The sequence below is a fragment of the Molothrus aeneus genome, chromosome 7 (assembly GCF_037042795.1).
Source record: "Molothrus aeneus isolate 106 chromosome 7, BPBGC_Maene_1.0, whole genome shotgun sequence".
NCBI classification, from domain to species: domain Eukaryota; kingdom Metazoa; phylum Chordata; class Aves; order Passeriformes; family Icteridae; genus Molothrus; species Molothrus aeneus.
In genome coordinates, this window is record NC_089652.1 from 32,242,388 (window position 1) to 32,269,907 (window position 27,520).

General features: G+C 37.6%; 1 protein-coding gene across 2 annotated transcripts in view; it reads left to right on the forward strand.

Annotated features, from left to right (window-relative positions):
- ACMSD (aminocarboxymuconate semialdehyde decarboxylase) overlaps window positions 1-27,520 on the forward strand; it is a 39,086-nt gene that overhangs the window by 6,771 nt on the left and 4,795 nt on the right. For both annotated transcript variants that reach the window (XM_066553600.1, XM_066553599.1), the window contains exons 4-10: window positions 13,782-13,826; window positions 16,428-16,524; window positions 20,264-20,313; window positions 21,566-21,802; window positions 23,875-23,968; window positions 25,555-25,650; window positions 26,139-26,311. In XM_066553600.1, coding sequence (XP_066409697.1) covers window positions 16,440-16,524; window positions 20,264-20,313; window positions 21,566-21,802; window positions 23,875-23,968; window positions 25,555-25,650; window positions 26,139-26,311 — 735 coding nt within the window. In that variant the 5' untranslated portion in view covers window positions 13,782-13,826; window positions 16,428-16,439. The remainder of the gene's footprint in view (window positions 1-13,781; window positions 13,827-16,427; window positions 16,525-20,263; window positions 20,314-21,565; window positions 21,803-23,874; window positions 23,969-25,554; window positions 25,651-26,138; window positions 26,312-27,520) is intronic.

Consider the following 27,520-nt stretch of genomic DNA (forward strand, 5'->3'; position numbering starts at 1 on the left):
ACATGATAATATTTCTGCATTTTATTGAAGAGTATTTTGTCCTTTTCTGATGCCAAATGAATTGTTGCTGGGGATCTGCACGTTCCCACCTGAGTATTTAGCAAGGGTAACTATAAAGAGTGTTTGGAAAAAGCCTGATAGCCACTGCCAAAATGAATATGTTGTAAAACATATTCTTCATAGCCAGCAAACCATTCACATTTCTCTGTGTGCCAGTTTTGGGGGCTTTTTGACACCTTCTCAGCAGATGTTTGACACTTTAAATCAAACTCTGCTAGGTCTTGATGGACATAAAATTTCTAATACCTAGAGGAATCTGTTACCCACTTAATGTTTTTTTGCCTGTTTGATTTTGTTTCTGGTTGCTTTTTTTTCCTGGAGGACATAAAATTAGTTTCCTGAGTCCTGACATATAATTTGGGTTTGAATACTTCATTTTAATGAAGGGACATGCTGTAGGTAAAATAATTAAATTCTCTAGATACTAATTTTTTGGAAGAGGCAGAAATATTGTCGACAACCTACTGGGGAGCGATAATAGATTTTTGCATTCTTTATTTTCACAGTATATTGATTGTTTCTCATCCTCCTAAAGAGTGAAGCACATAATTCATGTTGTACTTCTTGTAAGAAGAAATGGAGGTCATATTTTAGTGGAATTCAACCCCAAAAGTTTGAACCCAAAAGCCAGGCCTTTCTCTGCATGCAGCAGTAGGAAAAGCAATGGATCTCTATTTGGTCTTGCATGGGGAAATACACTGTGAATATTGACATTTGCCTATCCATAATGAACACTGTCAGATCTGGATTTATGGAAGATGGATAAGGTAGTTGGTTAATAACCCCAATAAAACATTTATGTTATATTAGCAGTTGTGCATGGCTGTTAGCATTTGCCAATTTTACAAGGGAGAGGAGCATCTTTAGGAAAATGAAGAACTTTTCTCTATAGAATGAAGAGTTTTAAATCCACTCCACCTACAAATGCCTTCTTAAACAATCAGTAAAATTAAAATTTAAATGCAATTGAAGTTTGAAGCTCAAAATGTCAGTGAAATTTTGAACCTCTGCTGCAATAAAATTGTCCTGTAACCAAAAAGAAAGATGACAATGTCAGTCATATAATTTGATCAGACTATGATGAAAGTCAATTTCTGTCTCTTTCAGATTCTGTCTAAAGCTTTTGATGAGGCCTAAAAGTTATCAAGGGACAGGCAGTCACAGAGTAATGCAGGCAGCTCCCTCTCCATCATCAAGACCACTGATACTTTTGGTATTGGGGTGCAGGGATGCCTTAATAGCCACAGAAGTTTCACTTAATTTTCACATTCTTCTATTTTACTGACAGAATTTATATATTTTGATTATATTTTGCCCTATCCACTGACTAGCACAGCTGATACTATACAAATCAATTGTAGTTATATATTTAGGCAAACAGAGGCAATATCTGTAAATAGAAATAAAAAGTGTCATTAAACCAACTGGCTTAATTAATTTTCAAATAATATGCTCAGAAAGTGTAGCTAGGTGTACAGTCTTCCTGACTTCAGGATTTGTGTTTCCAGAAGTACCTGCTTTCTTCATTTTTTTCTTTAATTAAAAACCCAGACTTTGTCCTATCTTTGTACCAAAGTGTCTTCATTCACATGTTTGGGTTTTGTCACTTTTGTCAGGATACCAATGTATAATTTGTTAGCAGGAGATGCATCACAAAGTGACTTTTCAGGTTGAGTCAACCACAAGCCATATTTGGGTGAGATAGGATTTTTTTGTGTGTGTCACAAGAAAAAAGGTTTCTTCTTATAAAATTTGAAATTCAGCTAATGAAGGCAAGGTGACGTGTTTTTAATTAGTTGGACTTTTAACAAGTGGACCAATATTGTAACACAGACAGTGAAGCAGATAAAGGCCTCACTGTGGCAGTGGCAGCCTCAGAACACTCACACAGACCCACAGCACATCTCATGTGAAAAAGGAGCCCAGTTTATGCAGCTGAGCACACTTCTTGCATCAGACAAGACTTGTAAGAGATAATTAGTGTTTGAGTATAATTGTTACTTAGTTATAAGATAGATGTGTCTTTTTTGTTCCTGTTTTTAACTTACACTCCTCTAACTTTGCTCTGGATGGCTTTTTCTTGGCTTACTCATTTGAGCCTTACATTCAGGCTGAGAATTTGGGGAGACACCTTCAACTTTTTAATAAGATAATTTTTTCTCCACAATTTTGCTGTGCAAAATCTCTTTTACTGCTACAATAGAATTGCTTGTTCTTCTTCCCTTTTCAAAACTGAAGAGGGAGAATGAAAATGAATGGCCTGAGCCAGTCACAATCTGTGTCATGAGAGGTTCAGATGGGACATTAGGAAGATGTTCTTCACTATGATGTTGGTGCATCACCAGAAGAGGTTACTGGAAGAGGTGGTGGAAATTTGTCCCTTGGAGGATTTCTAAGTTCAGCTACCACAAATGCCACACAGCTGACCCGGGAGAGGGGTGCTTATGGTCCTACCCAGAGAAAATGGTTCTAAATTATCTCCAAAGGGTCCTCCAGGCCCAGAGTTCTTTGATTTGGCCAATATAGTCAGGGCTTATGCTGCTGTTACAGGGTAAGGTTTTACCTTGTAACTAGTAAATAAGCTAATATCAAAGCAGGTTGACACAAAATGTGCAGAGGTTTAGAGAAAGTGATAATTCAAGCCTAAGAGCAGGTTAATTTACCAATAAAGGATAAGTGCTATGACTTCCTGAAGGATAAAATCCTGATGAATTACTCCTCTTGGATCGTTGCTTTACTGTTGATTTTAGAAGGGCTCTCAATGGAGTACATTACTTATTTGATAGTCTATCTAAGCCCCTTCTTCTACTCTCTCTTTTTATGATAAGTCTACTGCCTTTACCTTATATAACTTCGAGTTTTGGTCACTTTGTTTCCTTTTTTATTTATGGGTACAGAAAAGTGACCTCATGCTTACGAAGATCATTAATTGTGAAACTCTCCAGAATTACAGGTTGTTCTGGCTGATGTATCAGTAAACTTTAAATTGACTCCTTTATCAGGCTGAAGTTTGTGTAATTGTGTTTACCAAAAATTCAATCTCTACATGAAATTTAATCAGGAAATAAAATCAAGAATCTACCGAGGTCTGTTTCATATTCCATAATCGTTTTAAATAGAAGTTTAAATAGAATTGTTTTGCTTATCTTTACTCTGAGGATAAAACGTCTTTGGAAGATATTTAAATTTTCATGGAGTCATGGAACAATTTGATTTGGAAGGGACCCTAATGATCATCTGTGAAGATTTGTTTTTGTGGAGGCTCTTTTGCTTTAAACTTATTTCCATATTAAAACTGTCCAGTGGTTGCAACACTAATTAGATTGATACTGCATGGGATATCCAGACTTGTTGCATCTAAACCTGTTGATTTTCCCACTAGATGGCATTATGCATTAAGTGCAAGTTAATAATAGGTTGACTATAATTGCAGATGCTAAAGATTTAAAAAATAAGAAATTATCTATTGTGTTTGCTCTTAATCTATGCTTAGAACTGTGGCTTAAAAATCACTTGACCTACTTCTACCCAACAGCAACCCAATCCATCCTTAATGCATCAAATATGGATTTACTCAAAGCAATAAAGGAAGTCAGCCATGGCAACAATATCTGATCATGTGTGCAATGTGCTTTTTAGAATAAAACTTGTCCAACCATTTCTGCATTTAACATTTAAAGAGTGACTTCAGTGCTGCAGATTGCTTCCTTTCTGGCTGCATGGCTCCAGCTGAAGTGATGGGAGGTGTCCTAAGCAAAGCTGCAGTGCTGAAAATTGTTTTTAAATAAAGAGCCCCACATGAGGTTTTTTTTTATTTAGTAGCTAATTCAGGATAGGTAATCAGAATAATTTATCACTTCAAGTTTAAATATAGAGATTATGCTGTTTCCTCCACCCAGATGAACTCTTAGCAATCCCCTTACAAAATTATGTGGTGCTCAAGAGTGAGGCTCCCAGAACCTCAGGTCCTGACCAGTGAAGGTCCATCTGAGGTGGAGCAGAAGTCCAACTCCTTCAACAGAACTGATCAGATATGTGTTATCCACATATCTGTATTCCCTGTATTCTGTATTCTGAGCTGGGTTTTTTCTTTATTCTTTATGTAGAATGTAAGAGGCTCCAGGCTGGAAAGGGGCAATCCAATATTGCAACATTTTACTGCAAGAGAGGTGTAGAGTATGAGCTGGATGAACCAGTTCAGTTAGCCAGGGCCAATAATGGAAAAGTATCCAAGGACAAGAAATCAAGTAAATATTAGCTTAGTATTAAAAAGGTCTTTTAAATCCTCATGCAGTTGGAACACATAATAGAAAAGTAGAACTTGTGCTTGTTTCTAAATTGGCTTTTGTGAAGAGGACAGATTGATGCCACCTGGAGAAACTTACCAAAAGATTGCCACGAACTCAGGCTGTTAAACTGTTTGTGTTTTCTTTTTAAAACTTTATTTTACTCATCCTATCCCCCGAGGTTTGATAAACTATGAGTTTAACTGTCCTGTGCAGTGCATGGCTGTAGATAATGCAATGTGTGATTCCTTGACACAGAAGTGCTTATGGTTTGTATTTGCCTGTGATGGGTGATGGGATTCAACCCTTTTGTAACACTGCTATCAAAAATACCTCATGAGATCTGCCTTCAACCAAATTGTTGAAGTACCTACAAACTGCAAATATGAACAAGGGTATAGATCCACTGAATTAGAGCAACTGGTTTCCTCTTGTCTCTTGAGATGAAGAGATTGAATGTAGCTTTTAGTTGGTTAGTAATATTATAAATTAATAGGCATTAATCATTGTTAATTGTATTATTGATTAATTTTAATAAACACCCATAGTTCATTACTAGGATCCAAAACTTGAGAGTTTCACAGATGGTATGAAATTGTATTGCTAGTTACCAGATTTTCATATGAAAAGGTTAGCGACAGAAATTTCCTTTATTATTTAGTCAATGGTGAACACTCAGTGAAAAGCACCATCCCAATGCTGGTATTTGAAGCATGCATCCTAATGGTTGTGCCCCAAGGGATTTCAGTACACCCAGTTGTTCAATAACATACAGCAGAGACAAGCAAACATGTTAGAAAAATGGATATTTGGAGGCATGTATTTCCTTTCTGTTCCTAAAAAAGCTGAATTACTTGAGACAAAGGGAATTTAAAAACCCATTCCCCAGCCAGTGCATGATATGAATGTGTAAAGCGTTGGCTGTAAATCAGCACCGTGCTCAGCAGCAGCTCTCCCCAGCCTGCTCTGACATTGCAGAGGGACGAGGGAGGGCCAGCCTGGGTCACATCCCACAGGCAGAGCCCAGGGCCATCAGGAGGAGATCTCTGCTCTCTGGGAGCTCTGCAGCCACTGCTTGCTGCTCCACCAACTGCAGCCTGCAGCACTCACAGGGAGCTGCACCAACAGCATTTAAAAAGTCCTGATTTATAATGCACATCTTGCTTTTGAGGCACCAAGCTGGCACGGGCTGTCACACCTAGTCCAAAAGCAGCACTCTGGTGTTTAATTACTGAACTCATTTACCTGTGATTCCTCATTTAAATGAGTCTGTCTTTCCAGGTCTGTCTTTCAAAATTGCTTTTTGAATCTCCACTTGATTGATCTCTGCAGTAACAACTGGGTTTCCTGGTGACTTAAGGGGTCTTTCTGTTGGGTCCGAAATTATTAATTACCATAGAGTTCTTCTAAAACACCTGAATTTTTCTTCAATTTTTAAAAAGTTTAAATGAAACATTTGATGGAGATGAGTGGCAATATCCTGAAGGAGAAAATAGATCTTATTTAGGAGCAGCTTTTTTTCTGATCTTCACACACAGAAATTAACACAGATGTTTTGGTGTATCTGCAATACAGTCTTAGCTGTAGTTGTGAGCACGAAGGTGCCAATTTCTTAATCTTTTTTTAGCAAATAAAGAAAAAACAAAATCAAGCAAATTAGTAAAGCACATTTAAACACAGCCAGGAAGTCGTGGATCTATTTCAGTAATTGTGAAGAAGGTGGCTCATCCTCAAAGGGTGTTATTAAATTCCTAATGTCAGAATAAAAAGCCAAAAGGCAGTACCTGCCTGTTTGTAGCTGGACTCAGCTAGTGAAATAGGCTCCAGAAATGTTCTGGGGAGGAATTCCTCGGCCAAACTCCCCCCTCCAGATGAATGAATAAATGTAGCTGCAGCACGAAACCCCAAACATTTACATGGAAAACATCTGCAGAGCTGGAGAGGTCCGTGCTTGTGCACTCACTCCCTCTCTGAAGCAGTGAAAGCTCTGAGAACTCTCTCCTTGTCCCCAGAATTCAGATGTGCCCAAGGAGTCCCACAAAGAGGCCTCTGCAAAGAGGGAAAAGTGAGGATTTGACTATCTAACAAACAGAAAAAAAAGTTGTTGAGACAACATACAGCAGGAGTTACTATTTACTTGTTTTAGGCACCAGCCTTCTAAATAATTGAAACTATTTCAGATGTTACCACGGGGTATTAACTTGAAAATTATGACTTTTTGATATCTGTAAGCTTCATTCCATCTGTTCTTTCTGGCCAACGTTTATGCTGCTGGTATCTGTCTGGTTGCTGTCACTGCCCAGGAGTGAACCTTGGCCTGGTTCATTCATTCTTAAATAGAGTATTTTTTATTTGCTTGAGTCTAATAATGGGGAAAAAAATAAAGTTCTATTTTTTTCATACTGACATTTTAGAAAATATCTATTTAATTTATATTTTTTGTAGAATATGTCTATGCAGGATAAATGCATGGTAAGTGTAAATTGCAGGACTGCAACTGTAGTGTATAAAGAAAATAATTATGTTATTTGAAGGTTAGCCATATAATTTTGTTTTATTCTTTTAGAATGGCAGTTAAATTTTAACTATGTAATATTTTCTAGAAATAAGGATTTTTTAATGGTTTCACTTAGGTACAGAGAACACAGTAATGGTCACGAATTTGGCAGAAGACAGTGTTTGCTTTCATCACTGTGTGATTCATCAGAACTCTTGCAGGATGGTGGTCACAGAGCAGTGCAGGGCTGCCAGAGGCGTCAGCAACTTTGGACACCTTTACATTGCAAATTTTAGTGACACAAAAAGGCTGTGGCAGCTCTCCTCACCTGGAGAGCATCACCCTGAGCTTGCGCAACCGTGAAACTTCACCACGCAGAGTCAATAGCTGAGACCTTGGAAGCATCAGAGGGGCACCAGTACAGTGCCACACCTGAGCTAAAAAGCCCAAAATTTCTGCAAGGCTAAATGGGCTCAAGATACAGAGCAGCAGCAGCTCTGATGTCTGTGTAAACAGAGGCTCTTACAGCTCTTTGTGTCTGCAAAGGCTTTTAAATAACAAAGTGAAAAATCTACTGCTCTTCAGCATTTAATGATGAGTACACCTGCACTGCTGCCACCTTGAGCTGGTTTAGCTGACTGTAGATTGGAGGTGTGTGTGCCTTTTCAGTTGCCCCTGTGAATGTGTGTAAAGAAAACCCTGGCACTGCAGTCCAGCCGGCTCTGCGAGCCACCAGGAGCTTAGGCAGCCACACTGAGTGTTTGGTTTATTGCACTGGAGAACAGGAAATCATAACACCACTCATTCTCCAGGATACATCTTGGTTCAGGACTTTACTGGTATAGCTGTAGCTGGATATGTCCTCCTGGTGTAGCTCTGCTAGGTGAAAGGATGTTTTCCTGAGAAAAATAATACTTGAGAGCTCCACATGGAAAGTACTGCATGGGAACTGCATAATGTAATTCCTCATTAGGAGGGAAACCATAACCATTGTTGCTCTTCCCTGCAGAACTCAGACGACACCTCTCCCACTGAAGTCTGTGTGCTTTAGAGTCCCAGAAGAGGTTTAAGTTCTGTGATCAGGCTAATTTAATAGGAGAGGTTTAATTATTTGATACCACAGGAAAAAAAATAGAATTACTGACTTTTGCATCCTTTCCAAATCTGACATTTCCAAGCAGGTCTGTAATGGCAGTCTCAGAGGACCCGTGCAGTCCCCAGCACAGCCAAAGGATAACCTGTTGCTAAGCAACCAATATAAGTGTGCTGCTCAACATTTATTTCATTTGGAAAGAACGGATTCTTTAAGTACTTCATCTTAGCTACCAAGCACAAAGAGTTTTCTACTTGTTTTTCTGTAGCTGTGCAAATGTGTAAAACAGCTGATTTGCACAATCAAATGTGCACTCCCAAAACAGGTGCCAGAGAGGAATAGGCAAAATGGAAGGTATAAAAAACTGGCCTGAGTACTTTAGCCCTTTCTGAGATCAGCATCCTGAATTTGCCTCTTTGTGTCTTTGTTCAGCCTAATTGAAAATGGGCTGCCTTGGAGCATGGATGTGGCAGAGCTCTCTGCAGGGCTTACCAGTGTTTGTTGATGCAGACTCTTTTGAAGACGTCAGGGTTTTCCCACTGACACAAAGAAACCCTTTTCACCCCGACAAGCAAAGCCAGAACATAACACTGAATTTCGATCCTGAAGACTCCAAATCTCAGATTCTGCACTTGTTTCATAAAAGAAGCTAAATAGCTTCAGAAAAGAGCACTTACTGCCCTCCAATTAACACCACTTTCACTTCAGTGCTTGTCCCTACAGTGAAATGAAACCCTATAGATCTGCTAGGCTTTTGTGTGTGTGTCTGAAATCAGCCTTGGCTGAACAGCCTGTAGCTAGATTGTCCTTGGAGGAGTTGTTAGTCATGTTTTCCAGTTTAGAGTACATTGGGTGCCTGAGTATCTGAAGAGCTTTTTGTTCCCAACCAGTGAAGGTCTCTCTGCTGCTGGCCCAATGGATCTTGCTGGATACAGACAGATGTCTCACTGCCCTCTGATCAAGCGACATGGACACACATGTTGCCTTCAGCTGGTGTGGTTTCTAAATGATGTGTTTTGACAAATGAAATGCAGCGTGGGAGTACTACAGTGTTTGCAAGCTAAGCTGTGTCTTGGGAGCAGTAACTAACAACTACAGCTTTTTTTAGGAAATTAAGCTCAGTGTTGAAGAAATGCAGCGGAGCTCTGCATGGAATCCTGCAGCTTTGGTGACTGAAGACTCTTGGTGTCTTAGACTATTCAGGTGCACAAATCTTTCTGTGCCCCTCTCCCTCCCTTCACTCTGCTTTCTATGCCTAAGAAGGGAATTGTCTTGCAGACATCTCTTCACTGGAGGTCTCACTTTAAGTGTTTGCCTCCCATCATGATGCAGAGCTCCCAGAGCTGAATCAATACTTCTTTCTTCTGTCAGCTGTAGTCCATGCAGGAGCACGGCTGTCAACGGGCTGACACTGCAGTGCCACATCACACAGCCCGGCTGTCACACCTGGGGCAGGAGAGCCCATTTGCTGCTTAACCTGGCAGCCTGGTCATGAACAGATTGAGTTGGGTTTTCAGACAGAAATAATTGCCATTTTCAATCACAGGGTTTTGATCTGTTAAAGCAAATTGTTGGCTCTGTCTTCCTTCATTTAGGGAATACTTTCCCAAAACTGCTGCTTCCTATTTCTTTGGAACATTCAGTGACCTCGTGCTGCAAAGTACAAGATCAACCAACCAACCAACAAACCAACCAACCCTATCACAAGAAGTTGACATGAAAAATAACTCCCATGAAAGTTATCTGACCAAATCCAAAGCAGACTTGTTTAATGAGTGAGCAAGTAGGGAAATGCAAGAGTCTGGGGTTTTTTCAAGCCCAAATAAAATACAGAGGTCAGGAAAAGGATAAAACAAAATGGGCCAAGATGCTTATTTTTCAAGATGCTTGATTTCAAGTTGCAAGATTCACAACAGCATTTGGGTTTGGGAAAAAAATCAGCATTTTTCACTAAAAAAAAAACTAATCAGGGAATGGTTAACAAACACTCACAAGAGGACGTTGTGTGAGTAACATATACTGAAATAAAACTACAGGGGGAATAAATTACAGACAAAAATACAGCACAAATAAAGAGCAAGGGTATCTTAAGCAAAGTGTAATTCTAAATTGAGTAAAGGGCAAAAGATGAGATGTAGTTTCACAGGAAATCTGAAATAGCTCCAGTTAAGCCTAACTTAGGATGCAGAAGCTGGTATATTTGAAATACATCTATGTATTCCTGTATAATGGAGGCATCTTGAGAGGCTGTAAGCACCATTATGCAGTAGCTTGTGTAAATATCCTGAGTGAACCAATGATGAGGAGGGGGAATGTAAAATGCAGAGCATAGATTTGGCTAAAATTCAATATTTTGGAGGGGGTTAATATAACTTTAAAGAAAATGCAAGAAAAATAGAGAATAGATGAGGATGTGTGATTCTTCCAAGGGCATATTATATGCCCTCTACAAATAATTTCACAACCTAAAAGGGAGAAAGGAGGAAATTCAAGTCAGCATGCTTAATACACTTATACTAACTCAATTTTATTGACTTTTTTTTGACATTTTAGATGCTGTATAAAATAAATCACTTCAGTGCCGATACAAACAAATATTTTCCCTTTGCCCTCGATCAACTGCTCAAGTATTTTCCCTTTGCCCTGGGGACTTTCTGCTCAAACTCTTTGTTCTTTTGAAGAGCCACTCCTCTGGAATTAGGCTCCCTGGTTGGCCGCTGTATCCCATTCTCCTGATAGGACAGCAGGTGGATCTGGCCAGCAGCCAAAGGGAATAATAACCTGTGACCCAGGGACAGCAGGGATAGCAGCACTGACACACAAAACATTAGCACTGAAGGAGTATTTCTCCTCTGGCACTTCAAAAATGAAAATTGATATTCATAGCCACATTCTACCTAAGGAATGGCCTGACCTGAAAAAGGTAACAAGAGTTTAGATATTCAGTGCCTTAGGTTATCAGCAACCATTGCTACCAATGTGATTTTTGAAAGAAAAATGAATGAAGGGTTCTGGGGTAAATATCTCTAGGTTTTTGTCTAATTTGGGATATTTTTCCAACTATAAAATATTTGTATTTCACTACTTTGAAAAGCAAGAGTCCAGTCAGAAGGGCATGTAAAACTGGGCTCTGTTCCCCATTTTTTATTTATTCTGAAGCAATTCCTAAAGTTTTCCTTGAGTTTTTTGAGACACAAGATTTTTGGATAATAAGGTATAAATTCCACTTTCTTGATAAAAATAGAGCTGTTCTGTTCCATTCCTACATGGTATTCGCTTTTGTTTTAAATAAAATAAATAATCAAATATTAAACAAAATTAATGTTAACTAAGACAAATTTATTCACATCATTATACCCACAGGCATGAAATCATTAACTTCAATGGGAATGGGGTCATTATAAGTACAGCTAATTGATGATGATAATTTTACTAATATCTGTTCTTTTTTCAGTTACTGGAAAGAAGCAGCCTGTTGTATTTAAAATAGAAAATCTCAGTTGTCAGAACACTGAAGCTATTAATGAATTTATGTTAGCTTATTGTTGTTGCTATTGTTGTTATTATTCAGTGTCATAAATTTATTCTTGTCCACAATGTTTTTCATGATCCTGTGAAATGCATTTTAGAATGAAAAATCTCATTTAGGTTTAAATGTAATCAATCTGAAAGGATTTCATATCTATTAGCTCTGCATTTCTGTGATTTTAGGCAGTCCAGTTTCAGTCAATATTAGAGAGAGAGCAGCTGGGAAATGTAAACAGCATATTAGAAAAAAAAAAAAAAGTCATGAGAAAACCTGGCATTGAAAACATACATAGGATTATTTCTTCATTAGTTGTGAAAAATAACATCATTATGCACAAAACCTCCTGGAAAGGAATGTTTGTTTCCTTGTTTGGCTAGGAAGGTTTTTAGAAATATCTATTTGAACACCCTATTTGTAATAATAACAGCTCCTGATGAAAAACACATACACTGGATAATGTAGGTGAGGATACAGATACTTTCAGAATAATTATGTCTGTTTTAAATGGATAGGAGTGTAAATATCCATACTAGAAAGACAGGTTGCTTTTGCATGTTTCAGATTTTGTTGTCTTTGTGCAATTACTTCATTTAAAACACGATGTTATATGGGTTTTTTTAAAACATGGTGTTATATGGGTTTTTAAAAAAATTAAATATTTTTGTATGTAAGTACTTTAAAAGGGCAATAAGTTCACTGACTCAAAATGACCCCAAGATTTCCTTGATGTTCACTGATGTACATCAAGACTAAATTCACTAATGTTAGACACTGTGGGCCAGCATTGCATTTCTTTAAACAGAGATAAAGAGGCAAATACCAAATTTTTAAAATTTAATTTCCACCTGCTAGGTTTCTTTCCCTCTGTTCTGAGCAATTTAATAGTTTATTAATGGGCTCAGAGTAGAAAACAACTCTAAGAATTCCCTGGAGTCCTGTGGAAATTCAAGCCATTAACACAGATCATGCAAGGAAAACCAATGAGGCATCTTACCATGCACACATTTATTTAGTGCTAAACTTCTTGTTTCCAGCTTTGTAAATACTTTGTAAATACTGGACCTTCAAACTAGAAAATTCTATTGTCAAGGTACTGATTTAACAGCCTAGGAAAATATCACAAGTATAGAAAATCACAGAAAAAGCAGATATGGACTGTCAATACCTACAACTAATACCTGAAGGGAAGAAAGAATAAAATCAGTTGAAAATGAGTTTCTCTACTGCCTATGGGCTCCTTCAGTACCCATTTCAGGTGCTTGTTTTCTGCTCAGCTTGCAATTGCAATTAGCATGGATCTAGTTTATAATTCTCATTAGTTGTCGCTCATTAAATTTCCCAAAATTTCAGTATTTTTACATGTGTATAAACCTCTAGATGTATAAATTTAAATAAAATTTACATAGTTGCATAGTTAAACAGAGCACACAGCCTCAGTGACTGCATCTCTGGCTGAGGTCAGGAGGTTTGGCTCTTCACACCCACATTAGGAGAGCTCACAGTGGCACTGAGTGATGATTTGGTATCACAGGAAATTCAGGACTGTGTCCAAATCGTTTACACTTGAGCAAAACAAATGCCTGCTCTTGCTTAGTTTCATTTTAAATGTTTCTTTTTTTTTTGGAGAAATGGGAATTATGAGCATTGTTTTCACTCAGAGATTTCAAGAGTTCATTCCTTTCTAATTGATAATTTATGAAAGTAAAAGGAAATCAGCATCTTATGTAGGTTTTGCGTTTTTTGCATGAACAATTCTGAATCTCTCTGGAAGAATCAATGAGCATCTAAGCTTCTCCTTTTTAGCTTCTCTTCCCTGTTTAAATATTAATAGACAAGAGGCTGACCTTCACTCCTGCTGCTGAGTCATGGAAGCTGCAAAGTGGAATCAATGCATCTTTGTGCTAATGATTAACTGATCACAGATTGGAAAGTTGACGGCTCAATTTTCACACTGCCAGATGCTTAATTTAATATTTTCAGTGTCAAAATTATTTCAGTTAGAACCTCAATGTAGTAAGCAATTTTCAGCATTTCTAAAGCAGCTGTTTAAAAATGTTGTTGAACTGGAAACTAAAATTCCAGCTCTACAAACACCATTAGTCCAGTCCAGCAACACTTGAGCACTTCTGCTGACGTCAGTGAGGCTACTCTGGCTCAAAGCTCAGCACGTGTAAGGGTTTCTCCTGAATGAGGTATTTTTGTAAGAACTGCTATTATTATTATTATTATTATTATTATTATTATTATTATTATTATTATTATTATTATTACTGCAGAGAGCTAACTAGCCCTGTCTTTTTCTTCTTTCCTCCACAGAGATATGGATATGGTGGATGGGTACAGCTGGATCATCACTGCAAGGTTTGGCCTCTGGTTCTCAGAGCTGATCTTGTGTCATCATCAGGAATAGAAACTCACAGGAGATATATTAGAGAAGCAAAATGTCAATAAGACTGGCTCTGGTTTTGATACAGATTTCTCTAGAAGTCTATTTCCTATGAAGTAGTATCAGGCCAAGTCCTAAAAGACCTCAGCAGAACCTTTTGCCTGGAAGATGAAACTCACACCCTCTTGTATGAACCAGCATCCATTCTTCTTTATCATCTCACTTTAACATTTGGAATGGATAGCTCTGGGAAAGTCTTTCCAACAAGAAAGGTCAGGCTAAAGCAGATTACATACAGATTTGGGTTGAGTTAGATGCAGTCATCTGTGTGACAAGCAAACCCAAAAGGAAATGATATTTTAATAAACAAGAACAAGCCACCTGTGAAACCAAAGCATGGATGGCACAGATGTTGGAATATGGCAGCTGCAGGAAGGATACAGGGACTGGACACATTTCTGGTGATTTTGTTACAGGTCTAAAATTCTGTGCTAAAAATAATTTGCAGAGGAACTTTGTGACAAGTCAATAATGGCCTTACACACTCCTCCAAGAATTCCATCCGGCCTACTTCTGTCTGGAAATTTCTGCATGACAAAATGTGCATGGCAAAATAAAATCCTGTTCAGACAGGTGGAGCTGGGGATGGTAACTCCTAAGATTTAAAAAAAACCCAAAGGCCTCCCATATCATTCTCTGAAGAAGCACCAGGGTCAAACTGGAAGAAAATAATTACATGCATATTTTAAAAGTGCATTTTGGGATGTTACTGAGTGGTTTAGTGAGAAGAGAATTTTAAATGTAGTTTGCTGAACCAAATCTTAATTTTTAAAAGTCTCCCTCTTAATTTCCACATACATTAATCGAAACAAATATTAGGTAGTTTTTAGGATGGAATAGAGTAGAGAAGTATAGAATAGAATGGAACAGTAAAGTCCATGTGATCTATTCTTGATGAAGTGCTTGGTTCTACTGCACCTTTTTCTCACACCCCAAGTATTTTTTTGTTTATTGGACAACCTGTATCAATGCTCTAAACTTTTCTTAATGTATTTGAGTGTATGGCTACAATAAACCTCTCCATCAGGTTGGAAAACCAGTTTTACAAGAACCTGAAGTATTTCACCAGGGGATCAGGACCCTGTAGTTGTAATATTTCACGTAATTTTCACAACCCATGATACAGCTAACAAGTAACTTGACAGGTTGCCAAGGCAGCACACTTAGATTTGTTGAGGATGGCTTTAAAATATTCATTAGGACAGTACATTTGTGAATGATGTATGAAGGTAGTAACAAATTCAAGGTTAAGAACAGTTTGAGCTCTCAGAAGAGGGGGACAGAACCCCCCCCTGGCTGGGCACACTGGTAATAAATATTCTGATTTAACAGTTTCTTTTCTTTAGAAAAATTAACAGGATCCTAAATTAGACCAATTTTGTGAGGAAAAATAAAGTGCCCTTTGGAGAGAGAGAGAGAGAAATCCCTTTCTTGAAGGGCCCAAAGACTGCCTTGCCTTCAGCTCCTGTTTACTGGGAAGGTGAAGGAGTGGCTGCTGGGTTTGCTTGTGTGGCTTTCAGTTTTCACCTGCAGATGGAGTGGGTTCTCTGCCCAGTGCCTCTGCTGCACAGCTGCACTGCCCCAGCCCTCATGCACAGCACCAAGGATCCTCTGACTTTCCATTATCCCTGCAGCAGATTAAAACAACCAAGAAATACTCGGGGCTAGCAGGTGTTGGTGAATTTTGTCTCATCCATTTGTGCCAGCAGAAATCCTGATGTGTCTGTAGCAGCTGGTGGGCACCCCTAATTGTAACAATTTCCTTAATGTGGTGACACTGCCTTTAAACAATTCACAAATCAACCAAATAGGACATTTCAAAAGTTTCCAGGCTGATAAAGGAACAAATTCCATGACTCTGATAATATTTTGAACTTCCTAAGTCTGGAAATTGGTGGCATATGAGAAAGTTCTACACTGATTCGGGTCATGGGTCTATACTGTGTATAAGTTTTGTTTGGGACTTTTCTTTCCCAAATTCTTCAATTTATTTTTTTCTTACCAAGGAGAAAACATAATCTGAAGACAACACAATAGGTCTCCTTTTGTCTGAGTATCACTGGTGATAAGAAATCACTGGACTGAAATTAACTGTGTTACACAATTATTTCTGTGGTTACTGGAATCATTGTGATGCTATTGAACACACACATACCCAAAGGGAAAATTTAGCACAGATTTAATTAGAGCATTGTTTTGAGGTCAAAATTTGCTTTGAGGATAAACTTGGATAAAGGTACCTGGTATCTCTTCCAAATAAATATACAGTGATGTACATTGCAAGAGGAAGGGGATTTTTTTTATATAATTCTGAAGAATTAAATCAGAACTATGAATGACTGTTTTATTCATATCTATTTTTAAAATAGTTTCTGTTTAAAAATACCTACTGAATAGAAATAAAAGATCAAAATTTTGCCACTGAATTTCTGTAAGGAGCCCAACATATCAAGAGACTATAAATTAGGAGGTACTACTTTGTCACATTTATAATATATGAAAATGTCATTTCACAGGGACAGGCAAAGATGATGAAGGATGGAAAGGTTTTTAGAGTTATCCAAGAGAACTGCTGGGACCCAGAAGTAAGGATTAAAGAGATGGACCAGTCAGGTACCTCCACAAATCATTGTGTTTCATTTAGAATAACAACTTCTCTGTCAGCCCATCTGAAAGTGCTCAACAACAATATCAAAAAAAGGTTTAACATACTAAGTCCTGGGTTTTAATCTGTTGAAAGTTATTGGAAACTGATATGCTCAGAAGTATATATGATTTATATTGTGCCCATAACTTTCCTCATTCTCAGTAGCAATTTATTCCCCACTAGAATTTATTAATTTTTGAGGGATTTAAGACACTAAATTGACAAAAGTAAGGATGACTGACCCTGACTTGAAATGGCATCATACATTCCAGTTAAAATATGATTCACAAAGGAGGAGAAAGCCCTTTCATTTTTGTTCCAAATATTAAAAATATTCTTTTTACACACAGGATTTCTTCTATGTCTGTTTCCTTTTCTAATACTTTTTTTCTGTTTATCCATGTTTCAGCCTCATTTTGTGTTTTTGCTGTAGGACTCTGAGCCTAGAGAACTGGTACAATTACTTTGTCAGAAAAGGGTTTTCCTCATTTAGAAATTTAACCAGATGCCAAATTTGCAAATTTATTTTCCATCATGTTACATGCAAGCCACTAAATAAGATTGGTAAGATGGGAGACTGAGGATGAGGGAAGGAATTTCTAGGCTGATCAATTATTTTTGCTAGTTCTTATTAACACTGTAATTCCAAATTACTCTTCTAAGAGAAATATTATGTTACTAAAGATTATTTTTTTAGATTATATTACTTAGATTGAGGCCTGAATAGTTTCTACATAGTTTCCCAGTAGACACAACTCGAACATCTTCAACTTTTCATAAGGAACTAACACCTGGATTGCTTAAAAGAGTGGATATTGTACAAGTAGCATCTTTATGATTATTGCTTCCTCCTCTCAGGCCTTATCACTCGACAAGCACATGAAAGAGGTTGTGGGAAATGGGGAGTTGGTCTCTTCTCCAAGATGACAAACAATAAACAGGAAGAAATGGCCTGAAATTGCACCAGGGGAGGTTTAGATTGGATATTAGCAAAAATTTCTTCACTAGAAATGTTGTCAAGCCCTAGAAGAGCCCTGGTGTAGTCCCCATCCCTGGAGGGATTTAAAGGATGTGCAGATGTGGTGCCTGGGGACACAGTTCAGTGGTGGGCTTGGCAGAACTGGATTCATGGTTGGAATCAATGATCTTAGAGGTCTTTTCCAACCTAAATCATTCTGTGATTCTGTGTTTGGAGATAGTCTGGGTTATTCTTCTTAGGGAGGTTTAGTGCAACACATAACATAAGCTAGCTTGGGAACCCACCAGGTAGTGGGCAATTCATGCAAAATTTTCATCTACTTCATTTTCACCCTGGAAAAGCAGAATTTGAAACTCCAACCATTAGACATTCAATGGGAATTCCAGAAAGCCTTTGCAGACTCTGAAATATGTGCCTTGTCACAGAATCATGGAATCATGGCCTAACTAGGCTGTAATGTTTCTCTGAGTTAGCTCAGGGATTTTGGGGATTACTAAATCACTCAACTACACAGTGGATCATAAATAGCCTTTGGGCATCTTTCTCTTTCAGATATTTCCCTCAGCACTAATGGCAAGTTTCTACAAAGCAGTTCTGCCCCATATGTTTGTTGTAGACAAAGGGAAAACACAGGAGGATTTTTTTTCAAGTTTTTGCAGCACTTCTCCAGAAAAGAAAATGTATCATGAAAGCAGCATCACAATATTTCTTCATTAACTGAACAGTGCTTGCTTGGTTAAAAAAAAAATCTAAACCTGTATGTTACAGCACCATCTGGTGACTTGTCCCCTAAAAATGTCCCTTTTTATTACAGCACTCCAGACATACAGGTATCAGCCAATTAATTATGTGGGGAGGAAAAAAAGGCCTTGGTGTTTTTCATTTCTTCATCCTTACTGCTCAGCTAATGATATGGACCACATTTATTTCTTTTTGGTTTAGACAGCTGTAGCAACTTAGTTCAGACTGCTTTCTCTTACACAGGCTGAGATAGATTATACCCAAAATTTAACTTCCAAACGTGGCATAATTTTGGGGCAAAGATGCAAGAAGTGTCCCAGCTGAACAAAACTAGAATCAGTCACTGAAAGTTATTTTTAACTCAGAGAGATAACTTGGTTAAAAGGCTTTGTTTGTGCAATCTTGCCAGTAATAAGAAATGGTCTCCAGTGGAGCAAAGAGACTCAATTAGTTCCCCCAATCATATGTCCTAGGTCTAATTGATGTACATATTTCTATCTTGATCCACTCAATAAAGCAAGCTATCCATGTAACTCAATAAAACAAGCTGTAAAAGTAATTACCATCACAGTTCTGTGACACAAATCATCACAATTTTGTTTGAGATAATATATCAATTCATCCTAACTGCCTTTCCTTGTTATTTTCTCCTTTTTAAACCCTCTGAAGAGGGTAAAAAAGTAGAGGCTTTTCTGTGCTCATTCTTTTTCCTAAAGCTAATGTCTAGCAACAGTCAGCTTGGAAATGTACCTTTAAGGTTTATGTTAAATTTGCTCAGAAGTGTAAAAATGGATTGAAAGCAGATACAATGGTTTTTGTGGAAAACATGGAGAATGTTCTCAACAGACTAATCAAGTGCCCATATTGGTGGATGATCTAACTTGGATAATTCAGTATTTATGTAATTTTGCAGACCTAATCCTTACCCCTAAACCATTGCTGCTGCACATAATATTATTCAGATCTTGTAGCAATCTGAGTCAGCTTCTTCTCTTGTTTCCTACTTAAACTTCTCAGGAGGAGGATAAATCATTTTAATCATTCAAATATTTTGGCAAGTCATTTAGAGGTCTCCTAGAGTTCATTCTCCTGGAGGTTTTTTCTGCCATTTTTTGTTCTAGCAGTTTTACAACTAACAACCAAGTTAAATTTTTTAAAGCATGACAAGATATGTGCAAAAATATTATAAACCAACCCAAAAAACCACCAAAATGAAACAGCTTTGCATGTAACTATTTTGTGATGTCCTAATTACTCTTTATTGTTTATTTTGTTTGTCTGCCAGGTTTGTTGTTTTCATTCCTGTAACCTGTCACACAAAATATTATAATAGAGATTTGTGTTTGAGTAGAAACAAAACAACATGGACTTAATTCTTTTTCTTTTTAACATCAAAGTTATTTCTGAAAACAAACGGATTTTTTTATATTTACAACCTCAGCAGTCCAGACACAAGATGAATGAAACCTAACACAATTTAGCTTTGGGAACACTTAGGAAAACATTGTTTAACAACCATTGGTTACATAATGTTATTTATCTTTGGGCTAATTCATTTATTTGTTTAATATTTATGACAAATTCACCCAAAAGTAAACTTGAGTTAATGTTTTCAGTTGGTTTAATGTCAGTTTCATTCATGTGAGAGTAATACTAAATTGCTATTTTAATTGTTTGTACATGTGCATACTAAATCCTTCTAAAATCAAAAACCCTAATTTCCCAAATTAACTAGCATGACTATGGTAGTGTTTGTTCTTTCTACTTAGCAAAAATATCCAAATCCTAATAAAGTGATACACTATGTGTTTTATTGCCATGATCCTTAATTTAAAAAAAAATATTTTCTCTATGTCACTGTTAAATCAGCTTTTCTTATCAGTAAAGCTTTTACATTCTGCCTCTCAAACCAAAGTACTTTCTTATTTATAGCATTTTCTCAAAAACAAAAAAGGAAGCATTAATATTTGCTTTTTCTTACTCAGGAGTCACCATCCAAGTCCTGTCCACAGTCCCTGTAATGTTCAGCTACTGGGTAAGTTCCAACTAAGATATTTGATAATTCATATGTAGCAACATTTTTAAAAAAGAAAAGCATCTTCCTACAAATTGAAGTAGTCACTAGAACTGTTCTGCTGTGAAAATGAAAAGGCAAAAAAGGAGTGCAGGTATGAGAAGGTGTCTGCAGGATGTCCTGGCAAAGCTCCACACCCAGGGAGAAAAGATAAAACAGCTGAATTCCTTATGGGGGCAGCTGGAAATGGAGAGAAAAAATATATCCAACATGAATCCATGGTTAGCAGGCAGACATGAATGTACACATTCCATGAAAGCTAGACATCAATCAGTACTTTCTCAAGGAAAAAAAAAGACATAAAGGATGCAATTGTGGCCTTGTCCCACTTTCTTTTAAATGTGGCATGGGACTCATTAACCTAGAATGTTTTGAATCTGAAAATTCAGAAGGAAATTTAAGTTCCTACGTTCCCCACGTGGTGATCTTGAATGCTTCAAAGAAATAAGACAGGCTGAGGAGATAAATCACAGCAAAATGCTGTTCTAAATGCGTTCTGGATGTGACTATTTAGCAATGTGCACAGGTCAAGATGCCTATATGTAAATGTATTTGTGCATTTAGTATTATTGTGATAAGCCCATTGATTTTTATCATTTCTATTTAGTAACTTCTCTTCAAAATTTTATTCTGGTATCTAAGGGAATGTTTTCCATTAAATATGTATTGGGAGAAAAAATCTAGAGTTTGATTGCATGGATATTGCACTTCCATATTAGAATTATGGATGTTATCTCCTTCTAAATGTTAGAGAAGTTTGCTCAAGCTTCCTCTGTAGAATTCACATGTTCCAGCATCTCCCATTTCTTATTTTTATTTCTTCAGCTCCAGTAATAGGAGAGTAAATATTCATTGCTATGTATAAAAATTATATACTGAGGTTTTTGCATGGGGATAAACAAAACCAGGGGACTGCTTTACACAAAAGACCAGGTACTTAAGTACATCAGCAACCTGGGTTTTATTGCACTCATCCTGAGCAGTAAAGGCAACAGCAGTTGATAAAATATTCAAGAGAAAAAGCAGAACTGTACCCAGAGGTTTTAAAGCAAGGCAGAATTTAGCTCTATTTTTCCAGCTATTCAGAACTGTAAAGCAAATTTGGGTTCAAACCCTACCAGTTGTTTGCAATGACATTTATCCAATAACTTCCAAAGGTGATAACATTTGAGAACTATATTTAAATGTACTCTTCTGCTTCGTATCTTACCAGGCCAAACCTCAGGATACTTTAGATCTTGCCCAGATGTTAAACAATGACTTAGCTGCCACAGTAAAGAAGTACCCCAAGAGGTTTATTGGGCTGGGCACGTTACCTCTGCAAGCTCCAGAGCTGGCTGTGAGGGAAATGCAGCGCTGTGTGAATGAACTTGGGTTTCCTGGAGTGCAGATTGGATCTCATGTCAATAAGTGGGACCTGAATGCCCCTGAGCTCTATGATGTTTATGCTGTGAGTAGCTCTTGCTTTCCTTCTTTGGGGGAATTCTGTGATATGGAAATCTGTCTAAAAATATTTTGGAGGATTGAGTCATCATTTGAGCCTTCTAATCTGCTTAGTGATCAGAGAGACTCAGCTTTAGTTGTAAATGATAATTCTTTATAGGATATAATGGCAATGATACCACATATTCTGAAATATATTTTATAAGAATGAATAAGAACTTTTGTTTTATTATACTAGCTCACACTGTAGATCTGCCTTCTTGATTTGTGAGGATAAGTGCAATATCATATAAAGTCTTTCTGCATTGTTTGCATTTGAGTTCAAGTTACTGTTTCCAATCCTATTGAAATAACTGATAAACTCCCCTGAGATTATCAGAGATACCTATAGCACCAAAGTACCACACAGAACTATGTAAACAGGACCAAAATTCCCAAACTGAATGTATTGATTATCAAATGAATTAATAGATAGCATTTCTTAAATAGCCTGAGGTCCAGATGAGGTGGTCATTTGTCTAAATTAGGGGTTTAATCAATGTCCATTCTGAATCTGTTTCTCAAGTTATTAGAGCTGTCAGCCTGGAATTGATTCACAGAGGTTCTTTTGTAGGATGCTCGATTTATTCAGAAACTCTGTTGGCACAGAACCATGTTTGTATGGCCATATACAGTCAGATATCAACATCTGCTCTTGGAAATGCTCACATTTATGGAATCACAGCATGGCTGAGGTTGGGAGAGGCCTCTGGGGGCCACCTGGACCAACCCCCTGCTCAAGCAGGGCCACCTACAGCCAGATCCCAGGACCATGCCCAGGTGGCTTTTAAAAATCTCCAAGCATGGAAACTCCACAATCCCTCTGGGCAACCTGAAATTTTCTGATTTCCCCAGAAGCTTTTCTCCTAGGGGACAAACAGTCCCAGTTCTCTCAGCATTTCCTCACAGGAGAGATGCTCAGTCCCTCCATCATCTTGGTGCTCTCTCCAGTAACTCCATGTCTCTGCTACTGAGATCCCTCTCTTCTTCTGGGATCTCTCTCTTAAACTGTACATCCTTCAGCTTATGTTTCACACATGTAGGAAGTTACCCCTTTCATTTTTAGAAACATCTCTGGATAATACAGATTATGACATTAAGCCATATTGGATAATGAACTTTGCCAAACTACCAGGCCAGTTATTGAATTGCTATTTTTAGTTTACAAATGTAGATGGCAATTATTCTCCACGATCCAAAAGTTGCAGCTTTTATTTATGCATGTATGGGTAAATAAACCCAAATTTTTCAAATGTGTGACAATCTCCTTAGCAACAAGAGCATGTCCAGAAATACATCTGACAAAACGAAGCTGTTAAATCCTGGTTAAGCATATGAATGACTCTGATGACTGTGTATTTAAATTTAAGCACACAGTTAAATTACAGTCAGAGTCAGCATCCAACACTAGTCTTCTGTTTGCCTTTCCAAAGATGTCAGTAGTTTTGGAAGAATTACTGTACTTGGGTAGAGATGTATTATTGATCAGAATACAGCCAGATTTTGAACTGTTAGGAAGAATTAGGAATAATTTAGCATTTTTTTAAGCTAGGTATAGGGCCAAAGGGGACAAATGTAGTGCAACTCAATGAAAATTTCTGAATGCAGCTGGAACAATTCTGCAAAACCATCTCAAATGATTCTGTTAGACAATGTGGGAATTCATTCTCATATGTGTAATGAAACCAAAAGAATGTTTGCTTGAACTGATTTTATATTACAGGATGGCTGAAAAACATAGCTGGAAAAGCATTTTTGTACTGCATTATTCTGAGAAACACTTGGTTCACTAAAGAGATGTCATCATCTATGCTTCCATCCTGTAGTCACAGGAAGAGTGTGAAACTGAGTGAGGACTTCAGAATATGGCCCAGAGGAGTAAATACAGCCAACTATTGCTTATAGTTCTTACTTGTGGGCCTATTTTCATTACTAGTACTACTGCTCAGTACTACTGCAGGTCATTGAAAAGGATGACTAAGATCTAAGATGTGTTTTGCTATGATTAATCAAGATTCAGACTTTTTCTTTTTGCTGCAGGCTGCTGAGAAATTAAATTGCTGTCTCTTTGTGCATCCCTGGGACATGCAGATAGATGGGAGGATGTCCAAATATTGGTTTCCCTGGCTAATAGGTAAGTGTATATTTACTTTGCTTAACCTACATTTATGAACTGGATTATGTCCAGGAGATTGCTGCCAAGTAAAGTACAAGTACAGAGAAAATTACATCATTTTTCTGTCAAAGTTTCTTTTTTTTTTAAATCTAGTATTATGATTAAGTCTGTTGTATAAACTCAGCAGTCATTTGTTTCTAACCTTATTTGCTTTTCTTTTAAATACTTAGAATTAAAATTATTCAGACTAGCAACAGAATATAGTCATCTCTTTTGCCCTAAATACAAAGAGCAGATAACAAGGAAGAAGTGAATCATCTCAGAAATCAGCTCCTCAAAAATAACAGGAGTAAATGAAGGAGTAAGCAAAACCAAACATTTTTTTCTATAATTTCTTGAGTTATTTCTTAGAAACATGTTGATCAGAGAGGAAATAAATCTAACTTTACATCTGCTGTAGTTGAAACAACATGTACTTTGAAAGCTCTCAGTAGGTGTGGGATATTATCTAGTTTCCATTTTTTCCCTGTTTGATAGGTAAATCATAACACTGAATAACAGGAGCAGGGTTATTCTGCTACCCAGAAATGTTTAGACCTGATTCTACTCTCATGCATTTTGTTTTGTGTTGGGTTTTTTTTTTTTTTGCATGGTTTTGCACTGCCACCAGTTCTGAAAAACATACACAACGTATATATTTAATACACATTCTGCTTGGAAAGTCTTGCTGTCCCAATCACCAATGCATTATCTTGAAAAAATATCAGTTAGTCTTAATCAGATCAGACAAGAAAATGCAGATTTAAGAAGAAAATAAAATTATTGCATTTACTTAAAATGAAAATAGAATATATTCTTACTAAGCCTAATAATGCTTTGCATCTGAGTGTATGGTAAGACATTAATAAAAATAACCTTTCCAGATGCATAGCTGTTGTTTCCCCCATAAATATGAGGAACTCAGTTCCTGATTTCAAGCTGCATATCTGAAGCTGGGTGTTTAAAATGGCATGATACTCTAAATATGTTGGGTGTGATCAGAAGCTGAGGCCTGCTGTAGGAACCTAAATTCCCATTCTCTTCCTAAGCAGGCATCCAACTCAGCTAGGAGCAAAGTGGTTAGTTCTAAACTGTAGGGTCTGGCATCATGTGGTAACCAAACCCCAAATCTGTGCTGGAATATCCATTAACATATCTGCTCCACTTTCCACACAAAAGAAACCCACAGGCAGAGGGGAGAAGACACCCTGGCATATTCCAGACTTGTCTTGGAGCAAGGATAATGGGAATCAGGCCTGTACAGGGTATTTCAGGACATACCCAACCTGTCTATATACCCATCTGTCCTCGTGGTATGGAGTAAAACCTGGACTTAGAATTCAGAACACCTCCACTTCCAGACCTGTGTCTTCATGTCAGTTAATTAGAGTTCAACTCTGTGTCCTTCCAGTGGAAATAATGCATGACTTTTGGTAGCTGTCCTGCAACTATTACTTTTTCAGTTGGCTCAAGGCTAATGGAAAAAAATTAAAACAACATTTAAAAATCAAATAGGAAATTTAAAAAGTAAAGCTCTTTCACAATTAAGATGTTTTTCTTCTTAGGCATGCCAACAGAAACAACCATGGCCATTTGCTCCATGATTATGGGAGGAATTTTTGAAAAATTCCCTAAGCTGAAAGTTTGCTTTGCACATGGAGGTGAGTAGTGTACCATGTGAAACTCCTGCTCTTTGGCTGAGCATGGTACAGTTGTATTTTCTGTGTCTCAGCTAATGGGGTCACCACATGAAGCCTGCCACCAGCTGAGCACTGTCACCCCAAAGAAGACAGTCTGACAGATCAGCTGCTTTTATGAACACTCTCTAGCTTTTATGAACACTCTCTAGCCTGCAGGGCTTGAACTGGTACAACAGTTAAGGGAAAACAAAAAGGAAGGGCAGGCAGCAGGTGGTTTAAGGAAAGGGACGAGGAAGCAGCAGGAGGAATTTGGGCATCACAGTAGTGAAGAAGTGAGAAAAATAGAGACAGAAGCTAATGAAGGTAAAGGAATAAAAAACCACTAGTGCAAAGCACTTTCTTTCCAAAGAGCTGCCAGAAAACTTATGGATCTTTGGTGATAAGGTGGCTTTTCTCCCCTCTTAGATATTTTCAGCTTTTTAAAAGTTATTAACAATTCCTTCTTGCAGGTGGAGCTTTTCCATACACAGTGGGTCGAATCTCCCATGGCTTCAACGTGCGCCCTGATTTGTGTGCCATGGATAATAAGGTGGATCCAAGAAAATACCTTGGCTCATTTTACACAGACTCTCTTGTCCACGACCGTGGGGCACTAAGGCTGCTAACAAGTGTAGTAGGAGAGGTGAGTTTTAGTGCTTCCAGAAGTGGGTGAGTCATTCTTCAGTTAATTTTCCAGGAAATAGCAAGAGAAGAAGAGAAGAAGAAAGAAGGAAGAAGGCAGTGTCACCCAGTGAAATAAATCGATGGGCTTCTGCCATGTTGATAATGCTTTTACCATATGGATTCATTGAAATGGTGGGTTTAATCCAGGAAGTCATGCACTGTCAGCCTTAGTTCCATCCTTCTCTGAGCTTGTTCAGGATGGAACTTCAAGCAAAGAGTGCTTCAGTCTGAAGCCTGGTTTTTCAAATGGCTTAATTTTCAAATTCAAGTGCATGCTTGAAGAAATCAAATCATATTTCCACTTGGGAAGTTAGACAGAAAAAAATCAGTAATAAAGAAAGCTTTTGTGGGTATCTCAGAGAGACAATTAAACATTATGGGTTTGCAGAAGTATTTTAGATGGTTGTAAAGAAATCTTTGTAGTTTAGCAAACTGTGGTGTTTGTGAGGTCCCCAGGATGAGGTGAGAGATGAGAATCTGACTTCAAGTTCTCAGAAGGCTGATTTATTATTATATTATATTATATTATATTATATTATATTATATTATATTATATTATATTATATTATATTATATTATATTATATTATATTATATTATATTATATTATATCTATACTAAAGAAAGAGAAAGGATACATCAGAAAGCTTAACAAGAATGATAATGAAAGCTCATGACTGACTCCTCAGAGTCTGACACAGCTGATGGTGATTGGTCATTAATTAAAAACAATTCACATGTTTGGATAAACAATCTCCAGACCACATTCCAGAGCAGCAAAACATGGAGAAGCTGAAGCTTCCCAGCTTCCCAGGAGAAGAAATCCTGGCGAGGGATTTTCCAGAAAATATCATGGTGACAGCAAGCCATTTAAATGAGGTACAGCATGGGACAGAAAAACCCTAACACATTCAAATAATCCCTTCTCATTTAGTAAATGCCCAGGAAGGGATTGAAGATGGCATCCCTCATGCCAGCTTCCAATGGATCACTGCAAATCAACAAGACACCTGTCTTTGTGCCTTGATCTCTGCACCTCACAGTGTCTGCAGCCAGAGGCAGATACCTCCCAGATGTCAAATCAGAAGTGCAGGCTCTGACAGGGATTTTCTTCTCTCAACAGCTGCATTCCTTTTGCCTGTACATCAGTGTCTAGACTCACACGGTGC